At 46.3% G+C, this 26249-nt stretch overlaps 1 protein-coding gene across 3 annotated transcripts in view; it reads left to right on the top strand.

Annotated features, from left to right (window-relative positions):
• Window positions 1–4432: 4432 nt before the first annotated feature.
• Window positions 4433–26249, top strand: part of KIAA1549L (KIAA1549 like) — a 214817-nt gene continuing 193000 nt past the window's right edge. For all 3 annotated transcript variants that reach the window (XM_059709757.1, XM_059709756.1, XM_059709754.1), the window contains exon 1: window positions 4433–5195. In XM_059709757.1, coding sequence (XP_059565740.1) covers window positions 4949–5195 — 247 coding nt within the window. In that variant the 5' untranslated portion in view covers window positions 4433–4948. The remainder of the gene's footprint in view (window positions 5196–26249) is intronic.

The raw sequence follows: 26249 nt of genomic DNA, 5'->3' as shown, positions 1-26249 counted from the left end.
TCATTGATGTTTCTATCTCTCTCCCTTTCCCTTCCTCTCTGAAATCAATACAAATATGTATTAAAAAAAAAAAAGACCAGTTCAAATCAACAAGCAATTCATCCGTAGGCTGCTGTAGGGGCCACAGCAAGAACTGAGATCAGCCTTGCCCACCTGGGCACTCAGGGCTGGTCCTAATGGGTGCTGGCACCACCTTGTTGAGCTGGGCCTTGATGTGAGTTTGGGAAGCTTTTTTAGGAAAATAGGTTGGGAAACAAGGGAAAGGGAAATCAAGGTGACCTATAATTCTGCAACAACCTGCAGTGGGCCTCCTCTTTCTAGTCTCATCTCTCTTCTAGTCTATTCTATGAGGTAGCCAGAATGATCTTCCCCAAACCCACATTTTTTAAAATTTAAATTCTTTAGTGTTTAAAGTATTACATGAGTTTCCTTTTCCTCCCATTGACCTCTCCCCGGCCGCTCCCACCCCCTACCACATGCCCTCATCCCCCTAGTGTCTGTGTCCATTGGTTATGCTCAGATGCATGCTATACAAGTCCTTTGGTTGGTCCCAAACCCACATTTGATCACGCCACTCACTCTGCTGTAAAGTGGTCCCACACAGCTCCCTGCTGCCCCCTGGCATGATAAATTCAACTGCATTTCCCTGTGCTCCAGAGTGGGTCCTGCCTGCAGCACACCCACAATACTACGGGAAGCAGTCCTCTCTGGGTCCCGGCAGTGAGATGCAGGAAGGGCCCAGTGCAAGCTCCATATAACATTGTGAAGTGTTTTCTCAGGGGCACCGAAAGCAAGGACAACCATGTTTAGAGTCTTATTTTAAATTTCTGCCTCTTTAAAAAAAATTTTTTTTTTTTTTAAGGAATCTAAGATGTCTGAAATATATACCATGGCACTTTAGGGGCACCATGCTTTATAAAGATACTAGTGGCCTAGTGCATGGAATTCATGCACATTAAAGGGAATTAGAGGAAATATTTTAATATTGCTATTTGCCCTTTATAAGAGAAGTGTCAGAGATGAAAGAAAATTAGTAAAATGTATATGAAAATCTCCCTCATTGTCAGGGTCTGGGGCACACCGCGGGACCCAGAGTCAAGTCCACACCGACCCACGCGCGCGCACCTCATAATCGCGTGAGACCCAGACCCGGTTGGCCCCACCCTTGTCAAGCCCCACAGGGTGGGAAGTGAAGCCTCAGGTCCCCCGGCCCTGGTGTGAGGGCACAAGGGCACAAGGGTGTGACAACCATTTGCATATTAGCTCTTTATTATATAGGATAAGATTGAGCACTTACTATGTGTCAAGTATACTTCTAAAAGCTTGACATGTATCTACTCAATCCTTAAAGCAACCCAGGGAGGTGGGTACTCATCATTTCGTGTTATAGATGAGAGAGAGAGAGAGAGAGAGAGAGAGAGAGAGAGAGAGAGAGAGAGAGAGAGAGAGAGAGAGAATCTGTGATTTTTGCAAAGTTATACAGCTAGCAAATGGTAGAGCCTGAATTTAAATGGAAGTAGTCAGGTTTCAGATTGTACGCAGACTCCGTAATCAAGGACCAGGAGCTGTCTCATTAAGCTTCCTGCTCCAGTAGAAATGCTTCCAGAGTTGTTCCTATTGAATGAGGGTTAGGCACAAACTCAGCCTCTGCACATCTGCCTCCAACTTAAGTCTCCAGCCTTGAAGCAGAGTCTCCCCAAGTCCCTTCTGTGCCACTCTCCCCAGACACCTCACCCTTCCTTGCAAAATGCCCCAAACGTCCATGCCTTTTTACCTTGCCATTTGCTGAGCCTAGTAAACTCCAACTTTAAATGTTACCTTCCTTCCTCACCTCTCATCCTGCTCCCGGCAGAAATAGCCCCCCTCACCCACTTGTCCACGTTGACGGGCCATCTGCACACCCTCTACTGCGTACTCACCACATGGTCCCTCTCAGTGGCTGTTGTATGTGTCTGCCCCCCTCACTATGTCTGACCTTGAGGCCAGTATCATCAGGGAGAAAAATTAAATGAAACACCAGTGTAACAACCCAAATCACTGAAAGTCATTTATATCTTGTCTAAGTCTGGGAAATCATGTTGAAGGGAAGATCCCATTTGCCACACAGAAGAAACCTTTCTAAGATACACATTTGCTTTTTCTCAGCTCCATGGGAGTTGCTCCAAAAATCTCTCTCCACTCACTCTAACCCAGCGGTTCTCAACCTGTGGGTCGCGACCCCTTTGGGGGTCGAACGACCCTTTCACGGAGGTCGCCTAAGACCATGGGAAAGCACATATATAATTACATATTGCTTTTGTGATTAATCACTAGGCTTTAATTATGTTCAATTTGTAACAATGAAATTGGGGGTCACCACAACATGAGGAACTGTATTAAAGGGTCGCGGCATTGGGAAGGTTGAGAGCCACTGCTCAACCGCTCATAAAGTACACAGCCGTGGTGCAACCTCAGACTCCCTTGTGTTGCAGCCCTTTCCCCTTCTGGATCTTTCTGTGTCTTAGGCCAGGGACATTCTGTCTTTGCCATATGAATCCAGACAGCACCTCCAGCTTCCTGACTGGGGCTCGCTCACCTTGTCCTATCAATACCTATCACCACCCCATGGTCTAAGTGCAGCTAAGAGGTGAGGTGAAGGAAGGCTGTGACACTAAAGGGCTTATATTTCCTCTGATCACACCCACCTTTGTGTCCTCAGCTGCTACCAACCAAGCCTGGTACGCCTTCCCTCCCCTCTCCCGCCCCTTCCCTTTGGGGAAAAAGCCCAAATACATCCAAAGCCTTCCCCAAGTGGGTCCCAACATTCCTTCTCTTCTTTCCCTCCCAATTCTCTCTAATAAGAGTTCTAGGCTTCAAACAAGCAGCCACGGGCCCCACACATGCCTTTTCCTGACTGTCTCCCCACCCCTTTGCCCAGCACTCTTCTCTCTCAGCGCTCTCTGCTTCTCAACACCTAAGCTGCTCCAAACCTTGCCCTATTTCAGTGCCACTTTGCCCCGACAGCCTGCCACCATCACCCTCGCCCCCTGTGCCTGGGATCGCAGACCGCTGCCAGGACCTTTCCTCCTGTCTCATGATGTTGCCTGAATCATGGCCATGGACTGGCTTTCTCATGAATGTCTCAAACGGACTTTTTGAGTTGTTTTATTGCCTTGTCTGGACTGTAAGTTTCTTAGAAACGGCAGAACTAATTCCATTGAACAGCAAGCTTAATTAATAACCCAACAAGGCATGACTAAATTTCAGTAAGCCTTAGATGCATTATAAGACACACCTGACTTCTGAAAAGTTAACATGTAAAAGATGTGTGTCTTCCATGAACTATGGTGTTACTTCTTTCCTGCACTGCTGGGCCTTGCGCACACCAGGCATGCTCCGCCTTTGGGTTTTGCCCTTGCTGTCTCCTTTATCTGGAATGTTCTTTCTGCCCAGCTTCCTCCTTCACCTTCTTGAGGTCTTTGCTCAAATGTCACCTTCTCGGTGAGGCTTTCCTTCAACCCTATCTATCTAACACGAAAACATTGCCCCCTGGATTTTCGTTCTTTTTCCTCCAAAGCATTGATCACTACTGACATATTATCTATTGTTTCATGCCGGTATCATCTGCACTAGAATATCAGCAGTTGGAGGGCAGGGGTTTTGTTTATGGCTGTTGTCCTCAGTGTCTGACACACAATAGGCAGCCAATAATATTATTGACTGAATAAAGTTGAACTTCATCAGGTCAGGGGCGTGAGTTTTTGATCCCCTGGGCTCAGCTGGCAAGCAGTGGACATTCAGTATTTATTGACTAGAGATGTAGGAAGCGCTGAAGAACTGGGTGACTTCCTTATGGCCATCTACCTGAGGAGGGAAGAGCAAGGGGCCCTTCGGCTGCCTCTGGGGCCTTTTGTCCCACTGGGTAGCCTGCTTAGTTCTACTTGAGGAAAGCCACGTTTCGGAGAAGGCTTTCTCCTGGTCTCGCCATCGTGCAGTGCACAATATTTATATCATGTGTTTAACCCAGCATGTTATTGCAACGAGGACACAACTGCTGCAGTTGCTCAGAGGCGAACCGGGCACGCAGGTGCTCACTGGCTCCCGGGAGAAGTAGGGAACAAACAGCACAAAGCGCGCCCTCCCCCCAGCAAAGGGCTTTCAGAAATCCTGGTTGCAGAGCTTTCAGCCTCTTCAGCACTGGGACGAGGACCATTCACCTCCCTTTTCGGGACCGGAAGTCCTCTCCTGCCCATCTCTTCTCCTCTATCTAGATGGGGGGCGGGCGGGGAAATGAGGGGGAGGGAAGCCCACTCCCCACTCCCTTTCCGGCCCCCACGGTCCCCTTCCCCGCCCGCGGCCAGCGGGGCGCGCGAGAGCGGGGGACGCGCAGGGGTTTCGCGCGGGGATGCGCGCGCGCGCCGGCCTCGCCTGCCTCGCCGGGTCCGGTGGCTACGTGCTTTCTTTGTCAATGAAGCGCCGCTCTGAGCTGCAGTAGCGCCGTCCGCCCGGGAGCCGGAGCCCAACCCGAGCCTGCACGAGCCAGAGGGCGAGGAGAGCGGGGCGCAGAGGCCGGCGCGGGCGGTGGGAAGGAGGGTCCCTCGTGCGCCCCGCGGCCGCCAGCCCCCGCTCTTGGAAGCCTCGCCCCCTCAGCCAGTAGGAGCTGCCGGGGAGGGGGGCCCCCGGGCGGCGTCCGTCCCATCCTCCGGCCCCGCGCGGCGACCGCACCGTGGGAACCCCGGCGCGCTCCCACCGCGGCTCCATGCGGCCCCGGCCCCGGCGCGGGTGAAGCCGCCTCCCGGAGCCCGCCCCGGCGCGGCAGGACGAGCGAGCAAGTGGCGCCGCCCGGCGCTCCCGCCCCCCGGCGCCCGGGCCATGGCCGGAGATGCCCGGTGAGGACCAGGGCGCCGAAGGCTGGGCTCCCGGGCGCGGTGCGGAGCGAGGCGGCGGCCTGGATGTGTGAAGCGTCCCCATGGCTCGGCAGGAGGCGAAGCCCCAGGACCCAAGGGAAGCTGGGCCGGCGGCGAGGAAGCGCAGGGGCCGGCCCGGGGCGCGCGGGCTCGGTGCGGCCGGCGCGGGAGTCGCGTGCTGCCCGGGCGTGAGAGGCTCCGGGCGCGCGCGGGGTGCCCGGACCGCCGGGTCCCTGGACGCGCCGCCGCCGCTGCTGCTGGGACTCCTGCTGCTGGCGGCCCTGCCCGCGCACGGCCGGGCGCACCCGGGTAAGCACTCGGCGCCCGCTGCGCGCTCGGGGAGGTCTCCGCGAGGGCCCGGCCGCCCTAAAGGGCTGGCACCTGGCGCGGCGGCCGTGGAGGGAGAGGTCTGCGCGGCCCCGGCGCTGGGATTTCCTCCGCCCTTGGCTGCTGCCACAGCGGGCGGGACTCAGAGCCGTGTCTCCCGGGAAAGCGCGGCTGGGCGGGGAAGTAAAAAGAGGTGCTTTCGGACCTGCTTCCTGGACAAGTTGCAGGTCCTGCCCTGTGGTCCCGCCGGCACGCTTCGTTTAGATAAAGGCCTGGTGTGCTTAGCACATCTTAAAGGGGAGTGTTTTCGTAGGACATATCTCAGGGTGGGGACGTCCGCTATATTTTGGGCCCCCTGTTGGGTGTCCGCTTTGTTTTAACTGCCTGAAATGGTCAGAGTTGAAGGCAGTTACCATGTGGGCTTCCCGAATAGTTTCCCCTGTGTTGACAGGAGCGGCCTTATCTTTTGGGGAGCGAGGTACCTACAATAATTGCTTGCATGTTACAGAGGGGTCCAGGCACTGACCGAGTACATGGAATCCACTGTGTACAGGAGGTTAGTTCACAGTCACGCGTGGCTCTCAGAATCCCAGGAATCCTCAGGGAATAGGTTTCTGTAATCCTTGGAAGATTTTGAGAAATCTGTTGTAACTACCGTTCGGGGAGGATTATTCTGCTGATGTGCTTTAAATGTACACTGTGCAGTCAGCAAGTGTCTTTGAAATAAGAATGATTACTATGGCACTTGTGAAGGGCAGGCTTTTGTTTGTGGTGAAATTCTTGGCTCTTGGTACATTCCGTTTATCAAGGAATATAGTTCCCACTTCAGCTAATATGATCCTATGGTTTTGTGATTTTTAGCAAGGACTAATGAGGACTATTTACTACTCCCCCCAACGCCCGGGAAGGGTACCCCTTTCCCCAAATTAGATTAAATGATGAAGGAACTCACCCTTTTAGATAAGCCTCTTTCAGGTTAAAAATATTTCTTACCCTCAACAGCTTAATTCAAAGCCCGTTTTGCTTTGCTTCATTTAAAGAGATGTCACTGACATGAGGTGTCTATGTGTGCAAGTGACCGACTGCCCAGAAATTTTCTGTCCTGATTAGAGTGGCTACAGAGTTTGGTCGTCTTTGGCTGTGTGCCAGAGACCCGAGAAAAGCCCCTGGAGAATTTTAACCCGCAATTTATGTGCCTCTTCTAGCAGTTTTCAATGCGTGAATTTGGTGTCATGGTTAAAAGGTAAGTCCTGAGGCAGACACATGTAAATCACTTGGTGTTCATTGGCTCAGAACCACCCTGAGCTCTTATTGGAAAGGAAGCAGATCCTTGATAGTTTTGTAACCTGTCAGGTCACGAGACGCTAACTTTTGGATGCTGTTGTTTGCATGCAGATACTGTCCAACCGTCTGTAAGGTGTGAAAGTTGGATTGTGCATTGTTCCTCTTCGGCCTGATGTCAGGGGATGCCCGCTGATTGGCTTTGCGTTTCTGATCTCCCTTCCGGCCTCTGTACGTTGACCTTCTGAACCTCTGTGACCCGAACTTGCCTCTTCTTTCGGGCTGCCAGACTCAGGGGACTTCCCATCCACGGCTTTCGGTTTTCGCTGGGGTCTCCTTTTCCCTTTTCCCCTCAGTATGGGGATCACTAGGAAAGATGATGAAAGTGACGGTAAAAATCACTAAAGTTGATGTTGTTCCCGGAAGTCCTGTTTCTCCCCCTCTCGCTGGAGTGACTTGTTGCTTCCTCTGTACTTTTGGGGTGCTCTTTGTGCTGTCACCCTGAGGAACAATTCCCGGCGGTCCAGCTCACCTGAGTGTGGATCCAGAGTCGACCGCTGGGCTCTACGGGTTCCCAGCGTGTTCGCCCCCGATTCAGTTTCACGACTTGTTTCTCTCTCAGTGGGCGAGTTCGACCCTGGGCCCCCTGCCTCGCCTCCGACCCGCTTTCGTTTGTTCTCTGATTTCCACTGGAGGCAGGGTGGGCGAGTCCTGGACCTAATGCAGGGTGTCCCAGGGGGCTCTTGTGAAGAAGCAGTGTCAGGAGGGAGGCAGGAGAAGAATGGTTGACACTTCTCCGGGACCTTTGGCTTTCAACCAACCACCCGGTTTTGAAATATTCCTGAGGGGTAACTGCAGGTTGGTGCTGCCACTCTCGACAGAATATGGTCGATGCTGAGTAGCACGAGAAACCAAACCCGTCACGTTAAGATCCTGCTGCAGGTGCCAGCTTGCTACAGGCTTGTCACTTGCATCACTGCGGTTCCTGGTTGTCTAAGCTAGACGTTTACCTCTGTTGAAAAATGGGTAGAAATAGATTGTTTCTGGAAAATGCTGTAGCAGTTGTTCAGAGCTTTCGCGTCCTGCGGCCCCTGCAGCACGTTCGCAGCCCACCCGCTCCGCCACAAGTTCTTCTGCTTGAATGTTGCTGAAGAATCGGGCTTCCTTCCCTTTCCTTTCTTTGCTGCCTGGAGTGTCCTCCCTCAGTGCTCACCTGACTTCCATCTCCACAGAGCCCTTGCTCCCAGGCGGTCACTTCTGTTTCGGACGTTTCAGGTTGGTGTGGGAAAGAAGGTTCTTTACAGCAGCAGGCGCTGACACCCTCTATTTTCCTCTGCCCTCTGGGGCTCCAGACACAAGAGTCAAGTTCAAATTTGACTTCCTCATCTTCTCAACTGCTGGTCACCCATCCACTCCATGTCAGTCAACATGTACCGTCTGCCCATAGGTGCAGGTACAGTGCTCATTCCTTTATGTGAAGGCCCTCAGTTTCCTGATATGTAAAATGGGGATAATAAGAGCTCCAATCTAATGGGGTTGTGGTGAGGATTCAATGAATTACTACATCTAAAGTGTTTAAAACAGTGCTTGGTGCATACTAAATGCTCAGTGAGTGCTCGTGTTCTTCTAAAGTGGCGGAAACTGACCAAACAGATACTGTGCCCCGGTGCTGTGCTGGGGCAGGGGATACAGAGGTGAGTAAGGATATGGTAGCTTGTAGAAGCCCCTCATGGAGAGGGTGATATGTGCCCTTGAACTCTGATATGTGTGATCAGATCTAATAAAATGAGGGACAGTGAATTCGGGGAGAGTGGGGGCTTTGACGGATGAGTAGGTGTTGGCAGATGATGGTAACATTTCAGGCAGAGGAAAAGGAAAGAAAGGGTTCTTTGTGGCCAGAACACGGGTTGCTAAAGGGAGGACTACTCAAGACACTTTTACCGTCTTGGGGCTTTCCCGAGCTCTCCTGGCAGGCACGTCACCCTCTTGGTCTTCCCCTGCAGGGTCCTCTGCTTCTCCCACCACCTTGTAAGTTCTTGATTTATCTTTGTTTCCCTCTGGCCTGCTACAATGGCCAGCACAGAGTAGGCACTTACTACGTTTTCAGCTTTCCTTCATTCCTGTTCCCTCTGTTTGGCTGATTCTGTTAGATGTGAGAATTTTTATCTCATTTAAGTAATCCACAGTAAGTTGTGAAGGACTGCTTTATTTGGGGAATATATTTGCATTTTGAAAGAAGGATGTGCTGATACCAGGGAATCTCTAATTTAGCACAATATATAGGGGAGGTAGTTTTGACTTTGGATGTCTTTCTTGCCCCTCTCCAGCCTTGCACACATCATCAGCGGGGAGTCCGTTTGAAACAGGTGCACAGCACATCTGTTCATTTGTTCATTTGTCATTCATTCATTCATTCATTCATTCATTCAGTGTATCTTGAGTGCCTCGGCTTTCTGAAGTTACAATAATGAATGGAAACCAGCTCCCATTCTCGTGGGACCTAGGAACTAGCCCAGTGCTTTCCGGACTTTACTGTGCATGTAAATCACTTGAAGATCCTCTTAACCTGCAGATGCTGATTCAGTAGATCTGCATGCAATAAGGCCCACGGTTCTGCATTTCTAGCAAGCCTGGGGTGATGATGCCACGGTTCATTGACCCCACTTTGAATAGCAAGTGAGAGTAAATGTAGGTTGGATGGCGGTAAGAAAAAGTCTTACTACAATGAGTTCAAGAGAGAAAGGAAGAAGAGAACTCAAGAGACAGAAAAATAACCCCACCTTACTTAAAGTCTTTTATCTACAAAGGAAAGCAGAGTAATAGGGGAGGTGGGTCAAGAGAGGGGTATGATGGGATATAATTAAATTATGTTTATTATAAATTATTATACTTTCTCACTTTTTAACATTAATGATGTACATAACAAGTGTTTATTGGGCTGGTGTTGCTCAGTGGTTGAGCGTCAACCCATGAACCAGGAGGTCATGTTTGATTCCCCATCAGGGCACATGCGGGGGGGGGGGGGGGACGGGGACCACAGGCTCGATCCTGAATGGGGGGCATGTGGGAGGCAGCAGATCAATGATTCTCTCTCATCATTGATGTTTCCATCCCTCTCTTCCTCTCTCTGAAATTAATTATATATACATATATATATATATATTTTAAAAAAGAGAGTTTAATTTGTTTTTTCCCTCAGATGTAGACAACCCAGTAAAATATCCTTATAATTTTTACTCTCAATATTAATTATTAGTGCTTCGAAATATTTGCAAGATGTCCCAAACCTTGATTCTCTTTCCTTCCTCACACCACACACCAAGTAAAGATTTGGGAAACTGATATATTGTATTTTTAATATTGACATCAAGCAGAAGTCAAAATATCCCCTCCCTGCCCCACAGCCTTCCTTAAAACTGAACATCACTGTGGGAGAAACTGAAATTCGAATGGCAAACAGAATTTCTCAGCTTACTTATCTCAAGTCTTAAATTACTAGAATATGATCTGAGAATATTCAGAATGAATGTGCACCCTTCCGTTTTTCATTTTCATTAAACTTCAGACCCTTATTGTGGTTTTCCTTTCTTCTTTTTCTTTTCTTTTTTTTTAAACAACTCTACTCTTCTCTGGACAAAAATGAATAGTGGAATACCCTGAAACATTTTTATTGCTTGACAACATATTACAAGGGATTTCTAAACACACAGAGGGACACATTATTCTAGGTCTCGGGATGACTGCCTTGGGTGGTGACTTTGGGGACTCTAGGACCAAAGGAGCAGGTAGCAATCGGAGTGTTGTGAATGTCAGTTATTGTCGCTGGTGGGAAGGTGGCAAAGGGGTCATACTTATCTGGCAATATTTATCAATCACCTGGCATATGCCAGGCCAACCTTTTCATTAGATACAGGAGATTTGTGGAGAACAAGCTTGCTCAGCTCCTTCCCTCAAGCTGCCTATAGCCCAGGACAGGAACCCCTTATTCACTGGGGAGTGGCAGGTTGGTAACGTACCTCTGTGAATTGGGTTGAGTGAGGGAATGTGGCAAGACAGCAGGTACCTGCCTTGGCTAAAGAGGTTGTCACCACTCAGCTGCAGCCTGCAAGAGAATGGGGCTCAGGGTGCCAGCATGCTTACTTCTTAAGAAAGGCGGGATCTTTATTTGAAATCTTGTTGTCAAACGTCCCCAACGAATTCAGATTTTTGAAATGTCATGTTCTACAGAGAGAACACACCCATGAGCCACCAGTTTTTTTCTTTTTGAAGGTAAAGTTTATTAAGGTGTAATTTACATACAGTAAAATTCACCCTTTTTAGGTATGCTGCATGATGAGTTTTGACAGAATCGTACAGTCATGGATCCACCACCACAATCCAGATAGAGAACATTTCTGTCACTTCCCGTCCCTTTCTCTAGCTCAGTTTCTTAACCTCGGTACTGTTGACATTGGGGCTGGATAATTCCTTTTGTTGGGGACTGTTTTGTGTGTTGTAGGATGGTTAGCAGCATTCCTGGTCTCTGCTTAGTAGATGGGAGTAACTTTGACCCTCCCCAGTTGTAACAACCCAGATGTCTCTAGATATTGCTAAATGTCACCTGGGTGGAGAGGGAGGGGGGGCAAATTGCCCTGGATTGAGTTCTACTGCTCTAGCTTTATAGTAACTCTTGAAATCTGGTAGTGCGAATCCTCCTTTTTTCTTTATTTTCAAAATCTTTTTGGATATTCTAGTTCTTATGTTTTTCCATATAGATCTTAGTGTCTCCCTGTCAGTCTTTCTACAAAAAACCCCACAAAACTTACTGGAATTTTGATTGGAATTTTATTGAATCTAGGTCAATTGGAGAAGATTGATATCTTAACAATATTGAATTAAAAAAAATATTTATTGATTTTTTTACAGAGAGGAAGGGAGAGGGATAGAGAGTTAGAAACATTGATGAGAGAGAAACATCAATCAGCTGCCTTTTGCACACCCCCTAACTGGGGACGTGCCCGCAACCAAGGTACATGCCCTTGACCGGAATTGAACCTGGGACCCTTCAGTCCACAGGCTGATGCTCTATCCACTGAGCCAAACCGGTTAGGGCAATAATATTGAATTTTTTTGATCCATGAACATATCATTCTCTATTGTATTTAGGTAGTCTTTCTTTTCTTTCACCAATGTTGTATAGTTTTCAGCATATGTGAAGCTTTGAGAGATTTTAGGAAAGTCTGAAGCATGAGCCAAGACGGGCCCTTTGTATGGAAAAGCCGCTGGAAGAGGCGTGGGTGGGCCTGCAAATTGGGTGGTCAGGGTTTCAGGGAATCATCAGGGTGGGCGCACAGTGTTAGACGGGTTGATGGTGCCTGCCTGCCTGTGGGTCTGTTGGGAAGGGCTCAAAAAGGGACAGTGGCCTCTGCCAGCACTTTTGTCTGGGAGAAAGCTGCCTCTCCAACTCTTGCCCCAAAGCCAGACAATTCAGTTTCTCCCAGTATGTCCCTGGCACCTTTCAAGCTGCTGCCCAGCATTAGAGCTCAGAGGGAGCAAGTCCAAGTAAGTCTGTGTGTGGGCCCTTTAAGAGGAACTTCTGTGACTCCAGCAGCCTCTGTCTCACTGAGCCACACTCTCTGCGGGTTTTTACAGCCAGAACTTCTGGGGACTTCTCTTCCTAGCACTGGAACCTTGGGTTGGGGTGTCTGGTGTGGGGCTCTGCGATTTCTCGCTCCTCAAGGGGTGACCTCTGCAGCAGCCGAGATAGCCCTCCCGATTTTTACCCACCACATGTGGGTGTGGTGCTGCCCATGCCTCTGTCCTTGCCAGTCTCGATGTGGCTTCTGTATATCCTTAGTGATAGGACTTCTGTTCAGCTAGATTTCATGTGGTGCTGAATGATGGTGGTTCTGTAGTTTAGCTGTAATTTTGATGCGGTTGTGGGAGGATGTGAGTACCAGATTTACCTACTGCTGTCTTGACCAGACTAGTTTCGTTTTTGTAGAGGTCCTTTTGTCAGGTTGAGGAAATTCTCTTCAATATCTAGTTTGCTGTGAATTTTTATCATGAGTGGGTATTGAATTTTGTCAAATGTTGTCTCTCTCGAAATAATCACGAGTTTTTTTTTGTTTTGTTTTTTGTCTTTAAAATGCAGTTGATTTTAGAGTGTTGAACCAACCTTGCATTCCTGGGATACATGTCTGTGTAGTCATGATGCATGTTCCAGCTGGGTCTGATTTTCTAATCTGTTTGTTAGGAATTTTTAACATCTTATGTTCATGAAAGATATTGGTTTGTAGCTTTGCTTTTTCAGAAATGTTTTCTAATAATGGTAATGCTGGTCTCAAAAAATAGCGGGGAAGTTCTCTTTACTGTTTCGTGGAAGTGTTCGTTTAGAATTAGTTTTACTTCTCCTTTTAGGCCTATGCTTTTATAGATGAGATTGAAGATCGCTCAAGGATTTCTTAGTGAAATAAAAAGGATCAGGTACTTTTTAGTACATTTCATCATTCTCAGGGTTGCCAGTGGATACTTCCTAGACATTTTGACAAGGGTTGGTTTCAGGCCGAGGAGAAAAGCTTGGATGAGGGGAAATTGCCTTGGATACATTCAGAAAACAGGTCTTCCCTGGCTGGTTGTTGTTTATCAAGTCACTTCACTCTTCAGGGTGTTAGTTTTGTCATCCATGCATCAGAGCCTCAAGATCTTCCCTTTCCCCATTTCCTTGGCTGTGTGTTTATGAGTTCTAAGCAGATGTTTTGGTAGGTTATACCAACTGCATTTCTTACCTCTTCCTCCATTAATGGCGAGCCCAGTCAAGTACTCTCATTCTGAAAAGGGAACAGTTTTCCCATATTTTGCTGACATGGTTCCAACTTGAAGCCCATGTAAATATTGGCTTATCTTTAATCTTCATTGGCTTTTTAAAAAATTATAAAAGTAATATGTACTTAATTAAAATTAAACTGGAGGCCTAGCGCACGACATCATGCGTGGGTAGGGTCCCTAGGCCTAGACTGGGATCAGGGCCGTCTTCTGCCCGCTCGCCAGCCCCCAGTCCTGCCCCGCTGCCACCCCCCAGTGCCCCGTGGTTCCCCCATTTGCCATGCTGTGATTGGAGCCTGAGGGCTGGTGGGGGGAGGGAGGGACCAAGAGGTGGTCAGTGCACCTCATAGCCACGGGTTGAATAGTTGTTCCGGTCGTTACACTTATGGTCGCTGGCCTTTTATTATATAGGATACTACACAGCATATACAGTAAAATGTCAAAGGCCTTGTTGGCTCCATTGCTTTTCCCTAGAGTTGTGCTGTCAAGCAAGTATGATGGGTCCTACCAGACCTTTTTCATACAAATATTTATATACACATCATTTATTGTTGTTAATCCTTGCCTGAGGGTATTTTTTTCCATTGATTTTTAGAGAGTGGAAGGGGCAGGGGCTTGGGGTGGGGGTGAGGAGAGAGAGAGAGAGAGAGATCAATGTGAGACAGACATGTCAATTGGTTGCCTCCCAAACGTGCCCCTACCAGGGCCCGGATTGAACTTGCAACCAAGGTACATACGTGCCCTTGACTAGGAGTCAAACCCAAGACCCTTTTGTGTGTAGATCAGTGCTCTACCACTGAGCAACACTGGAAAGGGTACATATATGTCCACTTAGTTTTTTTTTAAACAGTGAAAGGGTACAATATGTAGTACCTTGCTTTTTTCACTCAACACTGTGTTATGGCCCTCTTTCCATGCTGAGTACATTTTGTCATAAGAGAATCTGAACTTCTCTCCGAAACATAAAAAAGCCTTTCTTATATAAGAAGACTGTTTTAAAACCACAGATCAAATTCAAACCTACAGAGTTAAAATATCTCCTTAAGGCCATCGCTCCTCCTTTTTCTACAGCTGGGCTTCCTTCCCTGAGAAATACTCCTACAGATGTTTAAGAAAAATCGTGGACCCTCTTAAATACCAGCCAGGATGGGGCTAAACGATGTGTTGAAACTAACTAATGTAGATGTAAATAAGGTCAAGTGGCCGCCTCAAGCATTTAGCCCAAGGTCACTGCAGCACCTGCCCTGTGTCCACTCAGGCAGACTGCCTAATGCGTCCTAACCACGAGAAGGGATTTATATATGTTAAGTATTTTCTTAGATTTAAAATCTCCTGATGTCAGAAACACAAAATGGCTTTGGTATTTATGCAGTACCAGGAAATAGGAAGGTCTCGAATATTTCTAACTTTACTCTTTTGATGTGAAATATGGAAGTAAGTGTCAGAATGAAACCAGGACTCCCAGACCTACCCCTCTGCCTCCGACCTTGCTAATGAATGCTGCTTCTCAGCCACTTGCCTTTCTAGTTGCCAAAGGTCAAAGAGTGAACCAAGGAAAGCTGAAGAAAGCTCTGAAGCCAGAGAAGAAAATGCATTGAAATTAATAGCACAGCTTATAAATCCTTGTTGGAAAGAGCTGAGCAAAAATATCTCTAAACCTACAGACATTGTCAAATAATGAGTCTTTGTTTTGAACAGAATAGGAGGATCTGGATTCTGAGCATTATTTTGAATATAATTAAACTGGATGGAAGTACCAGTATGTTAAAAAATCAGCAGTGTAGAGCTGTCCTTGGCAGTCTCCTGTTATCATCTTTTTTTTTTTTTAAAATATATTTTATTGATTTTTCACAGAGAGGAAGGGAAAGAGATAGAGAGTTAGAAACATCGATGAGAGAGAAACATCGATCAGCTGCCTCCTGCACATCCCCTACTGGGAATGTGCCTGCAGCCCAGGTACATGCGCTTGACCGGAATCGAACCTGGGACCTTTCAGTCCGTAAGCCGACACTCCATCCACTGAGCCAAACAGGTTTCGGCCTGTTGTCATCCTATTAGCACTGGAGATGAACACACAAATCAACCTGGCGAATCCTACAGAAGCGAAAACTTTTTTTTTTTTCCAGTGGGGTGGAGAATTTCTTGTCTCTAGTCCAACAGTAAAGATAGCATTTTAAATAAATGTTTTTCAATTTTCATGGCTAATGTAATATGATTACTTTCCCCTACAGGGATGCTAATCCCCAGGGTTTGCTATAGCACTTCATAGTTGTTGAAGTTTTCACTCTCTTTCCTTATTTGAATCTCAACTCACTCCTAAGAGAAGGTTGAGGAAGTAATTTGCTAAAGGTCACACAGTGGTCCAGGGATTTTCACATTATTCTGTGATTCAGGAGACAGATGACTGAGCTACTCAAGTAAAAAAACTAGCTCACGTATGGGGCCTAAGGCCACAGGGGGATCGCATGTGACATATTCAGTGTAGGAATGAAATATAACTGGGCCATGCGGACACTAATTAATTGAGAGAAATCATAGCTAACATTTTTGAGCAGTTACTACTTGTGCCAGCTCATTTGATTTTCATGACAACCCTATGAAGTAGGTTCTGTTATGACCCCATGTTTCAGATGAGGGAACTGAGGCACAGAGTAATTTAACAGTCGCTGATCCAGTGTCACACGTTAACGTGTCAGAGGTGGGATTTGACCCCGGAAATTTGATTCCACAGCCCATAACCTGCTTTAGCCGTAAGAGGCCGGGGTTACTGGTGTGTCTCAGATCTGGTGGCCTCTTGCCTCTCTCTTTTGCTGCAGGCTGGCTCCATCCTTGTCTTTTTCTGCAGACTTCTCTCTAACGTCTGGGTTCCCCATAACTAGACCTTACATGGGGCTTTTGCTTGTTGTGGTGCTTGCTGCAGCCAGGGTGGCACGCCTTTTCTTTTTGCTTTTTGAAATCATCACCAGCGGATATTTTTTCTATTGCTTTTCAGAGAGAGTAGAAAGGAGGGCGGGATGGGGAGAGACAAAGACAGAGAGAGACAGAGAGAGAGAGAGATAGATAGAGAGAGAGGGAGAAACTTTGATGTGAGAGAGACAGATTGAATGGTTGCCTCCTTCACGGGCCCTGACCATGAGTGGGAAGTGAACCTGCAACCCAGATATGTGCCCTCTACCTGAAATTGAACTCTTGACCCTTTGGTGCTTGGCTGACACTTTGGTGCTGAGCGACTCTGGTCAGGGCTGGCAAGACTTTTCAGCACCATCCAGTTCTGTGTTGGTCCCAGTTCTGTATTTCCCAGGAGGGAAGATTAGGCTGCCATAGTCTGGCCAGTGGAGTGAGGAGTCTTTCCCTCATCTGATCAGCAGAGGCCAGAGGAGAAGGGTCATGTGGCACAAAAATGATTTCCCTTCAACCATGGCCTTTAGTAGAGGGCAGCTTTATTTTATTTTTGAAATTCTCACCTGAGGATATTTTTTCCTTATTGATTTTTAGAGAGAGTGGAAGGGGGGAGGAGGAGGAGAAGGAGAGGGGGGGCGGGGAAGGAAGGAGAGAGAGAAACATGGATGTGAGAGAGACATAGATTGGTTGCCTCCCACACTCAGGGCCAGGGATTGAACCTACAACCCAGGTGTGTGCCCTTGAGTGGGAATTGAACCTGCGACCCTTGGGTCCACAGCCTGACCACTCTAACCACTGAGAAAAAACAGCCAGGACAGTAGAGAGTGGTTTTAAATGAGGTGGTGTGGCGAGGGCACGTTCTCCCAAATTTGTCTCCTCTCTCACAGCAGCACAGAACAGGTTTGTGTGCTGGTAAGCTGGCTCTGTGAAAAACAATGCAGCCTGATTTATAGTATTGGCCAATTTCCATGGTATAAATACGCCCACCATGGCCGATTTCAAGCTACCGGCATTGACCACGGAGTGGGGAAGAGATGTGCATGGTTGGCTCAGCGCCAATGTGATCCTGTCCATCCACGGACTGGATGCAAGACAGCTGACGCAGCAAGTGCAGGATGTCTTCAAGGAGTTTGAAGTTTGGGTTTAATAGGCCAGTCAATTACGCGAATTAATAATTAGTTGGGAGGGAATAAGATTTCAAGGAAGAGAGGGTGGAGGTTAGGCACACACAGCCTGGAGTACCTTGAGGCATGTCGTCCCAAGTGTGCAGTCTAGTAGGCACATAGAGATGCTTTCTAAAACACTGCACTTTCCTTTGCCTATAAGGTCTCACTTGTGACATGTGATTAACCCGTTCACCAGTTGTAAGATGTCAGACCTCATTTTCTGGAGGGGCATCGGTTCCATCTTACAGACCGAGCTAGAGATGCGAAGAAGTCCACGTGGTGGCCGGTTAGACCACTTTCAGTTGACTGTACACTATTTGTCTTGATTGGAGGCTTTTACTTATGACCACAAGGCCACTCTCAGTTCATGTAATTATGCTAAAAGCCAAGGTAGTCTTGGGACTACCACCTCTGCCAGCCTGTCAGACGCCTTCACAGGTCTCAAGGCCCATCTGGTTGGGCTGTTTTCCCTTGCACAGCTGGGAAGGGGCCTGGGAGTCTTGGCTTTGGTGTATTACAATTCTGTCGATGTTCCCCATCCCTCTGCCTGATAGGACTATGTCCCTAACCCTGGCCAGCCCTCATGAAGGGTGGTGTTGGCCCTGGGAGACAGAGCGAGGGAACATTGACGGTGTAGCTCTCTCCTTAGACATGGAGTTCCAAGTGTCCCACTGATAGAGGGTCAGTGTCTTTTCCTATAAAAATAGCACAATTAATTTATTCTTTTAATTTCCCTGGGGATGTAGCAAGAGAAAAATTTTGCCAGATTCTTCTCCTACGTTTCATTGGAGATTTGTCCTAGTTTGTGGATATGTTAACTTCTGAATAAGAGGACTAACATGTATGAAACAGCTACTGTTGTGTCAGTCACTGGATTAAGAGGTCAGGGGTCACAGCTCAGAGGAATGACTTCTGTCCACAGATGTGTTTTCAAAAATTAGACACTTGTCAAATAGAAATAAAAATCGTTGAAAAGTCAGAAGCTTTTCTTTTTTTAACATATTTTTATTGAATTCAGAGAGGAAAGGAGAGGGAGAGAGAGATAGAAACATCAATGATGAGCGAGAATCATTGATCGGCTGCCTCCTGCACGCCCCACACTGGGGATCGAGCCCGCTGCTGGGGCATGGGCCTTTGACCAGAATCGAACCCTGGGCCCTTTAGTCCGCAGGCCGACGCTCTATCCATGGAGCCAAACCAACTAGGGCAGGAGCTTTTCCATAAAAATCAGAATTTCCAGGTTCTTCCAAAACAATTAGATGATTGACCACATTGATCCACTTCAGTCATGTATTGGCTTCCAAGTCTGCTGTGCTTGTCTGCATCCAGCAGATAGAAGGGGGAAAGGTCCGGAAGGACTATGCCTCAGTCTGGCCACATTCCTTGGTTTAATGTGGCTCCGTCACTTGCCCACACCTACCTGGGAAATGTGGAGGAGAACCGGTTTGGAGAACAGCCAGCTGGTATCCGACACAATTCATTTATTTTTAACATTGTGACCCCTTTAGGCGTTTGAGGTTGCAATCCCTGGTTTAACAAGCAACAGGTCTTGGAGACAAGGAAACCTGGGTTCAAATCACTGTAATGTCATTTCCAGCAGGACAGGGACTGAGTCTGTTTTGGTTACTGCTGTATACTCAGTGCCTGGCACATAGTAGGTGCTCCACAGCCTTTGTTGGTTATATGAATGAATCCTCTTGTGCCCCAGGCAACCATAAAAGCTACCATTACTTAGTGCTTATTATGTACTTACTTCTTTCAGTATAGTGATTTTCAACCAGTGTGTTTCTTCAGCTCCAGTTAGTGTTTATAATATCCTAAAATTTTGGGGGGTACGGGGGGGCGAAGGAGGGAAGAGAACACTTCTCTATTCTAAATTTTTTTTTGGCTTACAGTCATAAAGCCAAAGAACAGCTTCTAGAAAATAACTCAGACGTCATTACCTTTCCAGGATTTTATACTCATTAAACCCAAGGGTTACAGAAGATGCCGTTTTTATCTTCTGGTAGTTTTTTTCTGTTTAGGTGAGAGAAAATTCTCACCAGTCACCAAGCTTACTGGTGGTTGAGACTCCAGGTGGTGAGCTGACCATCTGGTGAAATGGACATCACCTTCTACAAATGGCCTCTCCCATGGTGGCATGCCATCCAGAGGGTCATCCTCTGAACCCCCCTGGCTCTGTCCACTGCCCACTGGCCATCTGTTCTCCCCGACCCCCGGGTTTATTTTGGCTCAGCATGCGGATGGATGAGATCCCTTCTGAGTCACCTGTGCCTGCCTTGGTCTTACTATTTAAAAACAATCTCTTCTCAAACCTTGGAAATGGTTCCAGATTGTGCTCTCCAGTCTAGTGAATTCAGAATGACAAAGATGAAGAAGGAAGAAGGGTGTGGCCGTGTTTTGGTCACAGGCTGTGACACTCCTGCTCCTCTTTGTGCCTCATCTGCCCGTGGGCTCGGCTTTTTGGCTCATAGCATCTTAAAGCCAACCCTTGCTGGGGAGAGCTAACCTTCCTCATGCTGATAGGAGACTGACTTTAGATTCCTCACTCGTTAGTTGCTTATTTTAAGCCATCACAAAGAAGGATGTTTAATAATATGCTATGAATTGAGTATTAATTAACAGGAAAATAATCTTTATTATTTTGACAATAGTGTCATATATTTCAATGGTAATTTTGACAGTCTGACTAGTTTCCGGCCTTTCAGGTACAGCATGTCTTTAAGAGTCAGCGATACTTATAAATATGGAGAAGTCAACCAATCAGATATTTACTGAACATCCACAATGGGTTAAGGAAAGCCAGTGCCAGGTGAGGATTCCAAAGTGATACTGAGAGTTCTCTTATGGCAAATACACAAGGACATGATTGCATGAAAATAGCTAATTGAATATGGAAGGTAAGATATCCAGGTGCAAAGTAAGTAGTACAGAGAATAAATGTTAAAAGAGCTTATCTCCTTTTTATTCCTCATGGCCTGGGCTGTCGAAGTCAGTATCTCCCTTACTCTGGGTTGCAATGGGAATGGACTGGTGGGTCTCTGATGCTAAGAACCTGCCTGAACGGGTAGCGATTGCTGAATGTCTGTCTGTGATCATGCTCTATGAAGGTGCTAGAGGTCCTCAGGGAACTTCTGAATTGTTGATTTTCACCAGAGCAGGTCTTAGAGAATCATGTTTTATTCTATTTTATTCAGTAAATATCTGATTGGTTGACTTCTCCATATTTATAAGTATCGCTGACTCTTAAAGACATGCTGTACTTGAAAGGCCAGCAACAGAAGCTTTATAAGTGAAGTTGGCATTTTGCTCCTGAAATATATTCTTACTGCAGCACACGGACATTGTGCAATAAAATTACCCATAGGTAATGCATATATGCATATAAGATCTTTGTTTAATCTCTTCCCACCCCTCCCCTTTCCCTCTGAGAATCGTCATTCTGTTCCATTTCCATGCCTCTGATTCTATTTTATTCACTGTTCTTATCTGAATTGTCTTCACTGAACAACTCTGTGTCATGTAAGTTGCATGATGTCGTAGTTTCCATTTATTCAGTCATGTTCCTGACACTGCTGGGTGCCTGATGATGGCATTTAATCTGTACAGCCACTTTATGAGATGTGACTGTAATTATTTCCATATTACAGACGGGGAAACTGAGGCTTGGAAAGGCAATGTAACTTGCCTAGACCACACAACATAATGATGTTGGGTCTGTCCTTCAGTCCACTGGTATGCTAATTGCTCTGCATGATTGTATCTGCCCCTTTGCCCAGCGAGCCACATCCCAAGCCTGAGGATGCAATGAAGCAGTTTTATCTGATAGACACATATAGTATGCTTTCCAGAGGCCTTTCACAGCCGCTAATTCCTAATAATCTCTGGCCACAAAGGGGGTATGAGCATGACTGTGGCCATGAGGATACCCATGTTTGGGTCTCCTCATTTCAGATTAAAAAAAAAAAAGTGATTGTAGAGAGAGAGGAAGGGAAAAAAAGAGAACGATCAATTTGTTGTTCTACTTACTTATGCAAACATTGGTTGACTCGTGTATGTGCCACAACCTTGGCCCATTGGGACCACACTGTAACCAGTTGAGCTACCCAGCCAGGGCTCCTCATATCAGATTTGAGATGCACACCAAACGACATTTATTTCCAAACTTTTATTATTTGGGGATAATGAGAATAGAATAGATTGTGTTTTGACCCCCATAGTGTTTGAAACTTAAGTACCCTGGCAAGAATTCTCAAGCGTTTTATGGAATTCTTTAAAACACACAGAGGAGATGGAATCAATTGTGCTTTTGATCTTGTTTCATCCCTTTAAAAACGCATAGTTCCGAGCCACACTGTGGCTGCATCTAAGTAAAATTTAAATGCCATGAAATATGGTTCTGAATTTGCCCTTGGAGCTTGGTGAGTTATGAATTTGTCTGCGGGACTCATCATTTTCCCTGCCCTTGGTGATCTCTACATTTCTCATGCCGGCAATATTGTATATAATGTTTGGGTTTGCAGCTACCTTTTATGGAATTCACATAAATTTATACCAGAAGACCGAATCTGAGATGGATGTTGAGAATTTCTTGTAGCTATATATTCAGTTAAAATCTCCAATAGATTTCTTATATCATTTATCTATTCAACAGTAATTAATATTATTACTATTATTATTTTAATCTTTATTGTTGAGATTATTACAGATGTCCCTCTTTTTCCCCCTCATAGCCCCCCTCCACCCAGGTCCCGCCCCACCCCAGGCCTTTGCCACCCTATTGTCTGTATCCATAGGTAATGCATATATGTATATAAGATCTTTGTTTAGTCTCTTCCCACCCCCTCCTTTCCCTCTGAGAATCGTCATTCTGTTCCATTTCCATGCCTCTGATTCTATTTTATTCACTAGTTTATTCTTTCATTAGATATCTTATTTGTTTATTTTGATTTTTAGATTCAATTGTTGATAGATATGTATTTGTTGCCATTTTGTTGTTTTTATCTATTTCTTGTTCTCCTTCCTCTTCTTAAGGAATACCCTTTAATATTTTATATAATACTGGTTTGGTGGTGATGAAATCCTTGAGCTTTTTCTTGTCTGTGAAGCTCTTTATCTGACCTTCAATTCTAAATGATAGCTTTGCTGAGTAGAGTAATCTTGGTTGTAGGTCCTTGCTATACAATTTGAATATTTCTTGTCACCCCCTTCTGGCCTGCATAGTTTCTGTTGAGAAATCAGCTGACAATCATATGGGCACTTCCTTGTAGGGTAACTAACTTGCTTTTTTCTTGCTGCTTTTAAGATTCTTTCTTTGTCTTTAGCCCTGGGCATTTTAATTATGATGTGTCTTGGTGTGGTCCTCTTGGGGTTCCTTTTGTTTGGGACTCTCTGTGCTTCCTGGATTGTAAGTCTATTTCTTTCACCAGGTAGGGTAAGTTTTCTGTCATTATTTCTTCAAATAGGTTTTAAATATCTTGCTCGCTCTCTCTTCTGGCACCCCCATAATGTGGATATTGGTACACTTAAAGTTGTCCCAGAGGCTCCTTACACTCTCTTCATATTTTTGGATTCTTTTTCTTTTTTGCTTTCCTGGTTGGGTGTTTTTTGCTTCCTCATATTTCAAATCATTGATATTATTCTTGGGATCCTCTAGTCTGCTGTTGAAACCCTATATATTATTTTTTATTTCAGTCAGTGTATGCTTATTTTCTGACTGGTCCTCTTTCATTTTTTTGGCATTCTTGCTAAGATCCTTGAAAGTCTCACTAAGTCCCTTAGAGGTTTCTAGAAGATTATTGAGTAACCTTATAACTGTGGTTTTGAACTCTGTATCCAGTAGTTTGCTTTCTTACATTTGTAACATGTTTTTTTTTTGTCTCCACATTTTGGCTGCTTTCCCATGTTTGTGTCTATGTATTGGATAGAGCTGCCATGTCTCTTTGAGTTGGTAAATCAGTTGGTGGCCTTGTGTAGTAGGTGTCCTATAGGGCCCAGTGACTCAGCCTTCCCAGTCACCTGAGGTGGACACTCTAGGTGCACCCCTTTGTGGGCTGTGTGCACAATCTTGTAGTTGAGGCTTGATTGCTGTTGGTGTCACTGGGAGTAATTGACCTCCAGGCCAATTGGCTGTGAGGACCAGCTGCAACTACAGTAGAAGAGCTGTTGTGCAGGAGACACCCTTATGGAGAAGGACTTGCTTCAGTGGGGCTTTGGTGCTCACTGATTCTGCCCCTTGAGTGTGTCGCTTATGGATGTGTAGAGTTATAATCTGTTATGGTCTGACACTGACCACTGGGTATACTGGCTCTCGGTCTCCAGGGAGGAGTAAAGTCAGCCACTGCCTGGGTCCACCCAGCAGGAGCTACAGAGAGATCTGCAGATTCCTCCTCTTTGTATTGGGTTTGGAAGTGCCCCAAATGGGGCCCAGCTGTGAAGCAAGGAAGGCTGGTGCTGGTGGTGGGTCTTGGGCCTTTTATTGATAGGTTTGGGGCTCCCTGACCCAGCTGCAGCTTGTTTGTCAGATTTTAGCCTGAGCAAGGACAGACCATTCATTTGCAAAAGCTGCTGCACACAGGTTGGGTGGGGCTGTAAATTGGATGGGGCGGGGTCTCAGGGAATCACCAGGGCAGAGCAAATAAATGGCTACCAGTCAGCCTTGTGGCTGGGATGGTCCCAGCATAGGAACAATGACTCCTGTGAGCACCTCCATCTGGGAGAAAGCTGCCCCCGAGTTCCTGCCCCGATGCCAGGCAATCCAGTTCCTCCTTGTATGTATCTGTGTACCCCAGAGCCTCGCCCTGGTGCTGGAGCTCAGAGGAAGCAGAACCTTGTAAGTTCAGTTTGTGTGCCTGCCTTTTAAGAGGAGCAGCTGGGTCTCCAGCAGTGTCTGTGTCACTGAGCCCCAACCCGCACTGGTTTTTACAGCCCGTAGTTACAGGGAATTCTTTTCCCAGCTCTGGGACTCTGGGCTGGGGGTCTGGTGTGGGGCTGGGACCCCTTGCTCCTCTGGGTGGCCTCCACAGAGACAGTCTCCCTCCTGATTAAAAAGCGTCACATGTGGGTGCTGGACCAGTCCATTCTGTGCCTCTGTGTCTCCTACCAGTCTCAGTGTGCTTTCTTCTTCAATTCTCAAATGGTAGAACTTCCGTTCAGCCAGCTTCCCAGTGGTTCTGGATGATGGTTCTGTATTTTAGTTGTAATTTTGATGTGCCTGTGGGAGGCAGTGAGTACAGGTGTTTGCCTACGCCACCATCTTGGTCTGAAAACTTCAACGGTAATTATTGAGTGCCTACTGTGTGCCAGGTGCAGTGTCTGTCTTCATCCGAAGACTCACTCTTACTCTCATCCAGCCCATTTGTCAGGGAAACTGCCTCTGAGTGACCATTGGCACTCATCTGTTCTCTAAACATTTGCTGCAAACATTTCTTGGCTTTGCCTCTCATATTTTTGTAACAGCCAGCCAGAGGTGCAGAGAGTAAGTGTTATAAACCCCATTTGTGAAGTGTTAGGGCACAGTTGTAACTATCTATAATAAGGTGGGCCGAGGTGGGGGAATCTTGGTCAAAGAGGCAGGACTAGGCATTGGAGCACAGGGGGAATCCCTCAGAAGCAAGCAAACAAAAACAAAATAAATGCTGGGTGACAGGTAAACAAGCATCTAAATCCATCCCTCTCATTTTGCAGAGAAGAGGTTGATCCCAAAAAGGAATTACTTGGTCAGATTAAGTAACCACTAGTAGTATTGAAGTGTTTTTTTTTTTTTTCCAGTTTTTTTTAATTAAATCTTTATTGTTCAGATTATTACATTTGTTCCTCTTTTTTTTTCCCCCCATAACTCCCCTCCTCCCAGTTCCCGCCCCACCCTCCGCCCTCACTCCCCACCCACTGTCCTCATCAATAGGTGCACGATTTTTGTCCAGTCTCTTCCCACATCTCCCACACCCCTTCCCCCCCCAAGAATAGTCAGTCCATTCCCTTTCTATGTCCCTGATTCTATTATAATCAACAGTTCATTCTGTTCATCAGATTATTTATTCACTTGATTCTTAGATTCACTTGTTGATAGATGCATATTTGTTGTTCATAATTTGTATTTTTACCTTTTTCTTCCTCTTCCTCTTCTTAAAGGATACCTTTCAGCATTTCATATAATCCTGGTTTGGTGGTGATGAACTCCTTTAGCTTTTCCTTATCTGTGAAGCTCTTTATCTGACCTTCAATTCTGAATGATAGCTTTGCTGGATAAAGTAATCTTGGTTGTAGGTTCTTGGTATTCATCACTTTGAATATTTCTTGCCACTCCCTTCTGGCCTGCAAAGTTTCTGTTGAGAAATCAGCTGACAATCGTATGGGTATTCCCTTGTAGGTAACTGAGTTTCTTTCTCTTGCTATTTTTAAGATTCTTTCTTTATCTTTTGCTCTTGGCATTTTAATTATGATGTGTCTTGGTGTGGTCCTCTTTGGATTCCTTTTGTTTGGGGTTCTCCGCGCTTCTTGGACCTGTAAGTCCATTTCTTTCACCAGGTGGGGGAAGTTTTCTGTCATTATTTCTTCAAATAGGTTTTCAATATCTTGCTCTCCCTCATCTTCTGGCACCCCTATAATTCTGATGTTGGTACGCTTGAAGCTGTCCCAGAGGCTCCTTACACTATCCTCGCATTTTTGGATTCTTTTTTCATTTTGCTTTTCCGGTTGGGTGTTTTTTGCTTCCTCGCATTTCAAATCATTGACTTGATTCTTGCGCTCCTCTGGTCTGCTGTCGGGCGTCTGTATAATATTCGTTATTTCAGTCCGTGTATGCTTAATTTGTAGTTGGTTCCCCAATATAAGATTGAGGGTCTTATTAGTTTTCGTGTAGATCTCATTAAGTTTATCGGCAGCT

Source organism: Myotis daubentonii, chromosome 9, assembly GCF_963259705.1.
Source record: "Myotis daubentonii chromosome 9, mMyoDau2.1, whole genome shotgun sequence".
NCBI lineage: Eukaryota > Metazoa > Chordata > Mammalia > Chiroptera > Vespertilionidae > Myotis > Myotis daubentonii.
The sequence above is the reverse complement of the archived record's forward strand: the minus strand, read 5'-3'. Positions and strand labels throughout refer to the sequence as shown.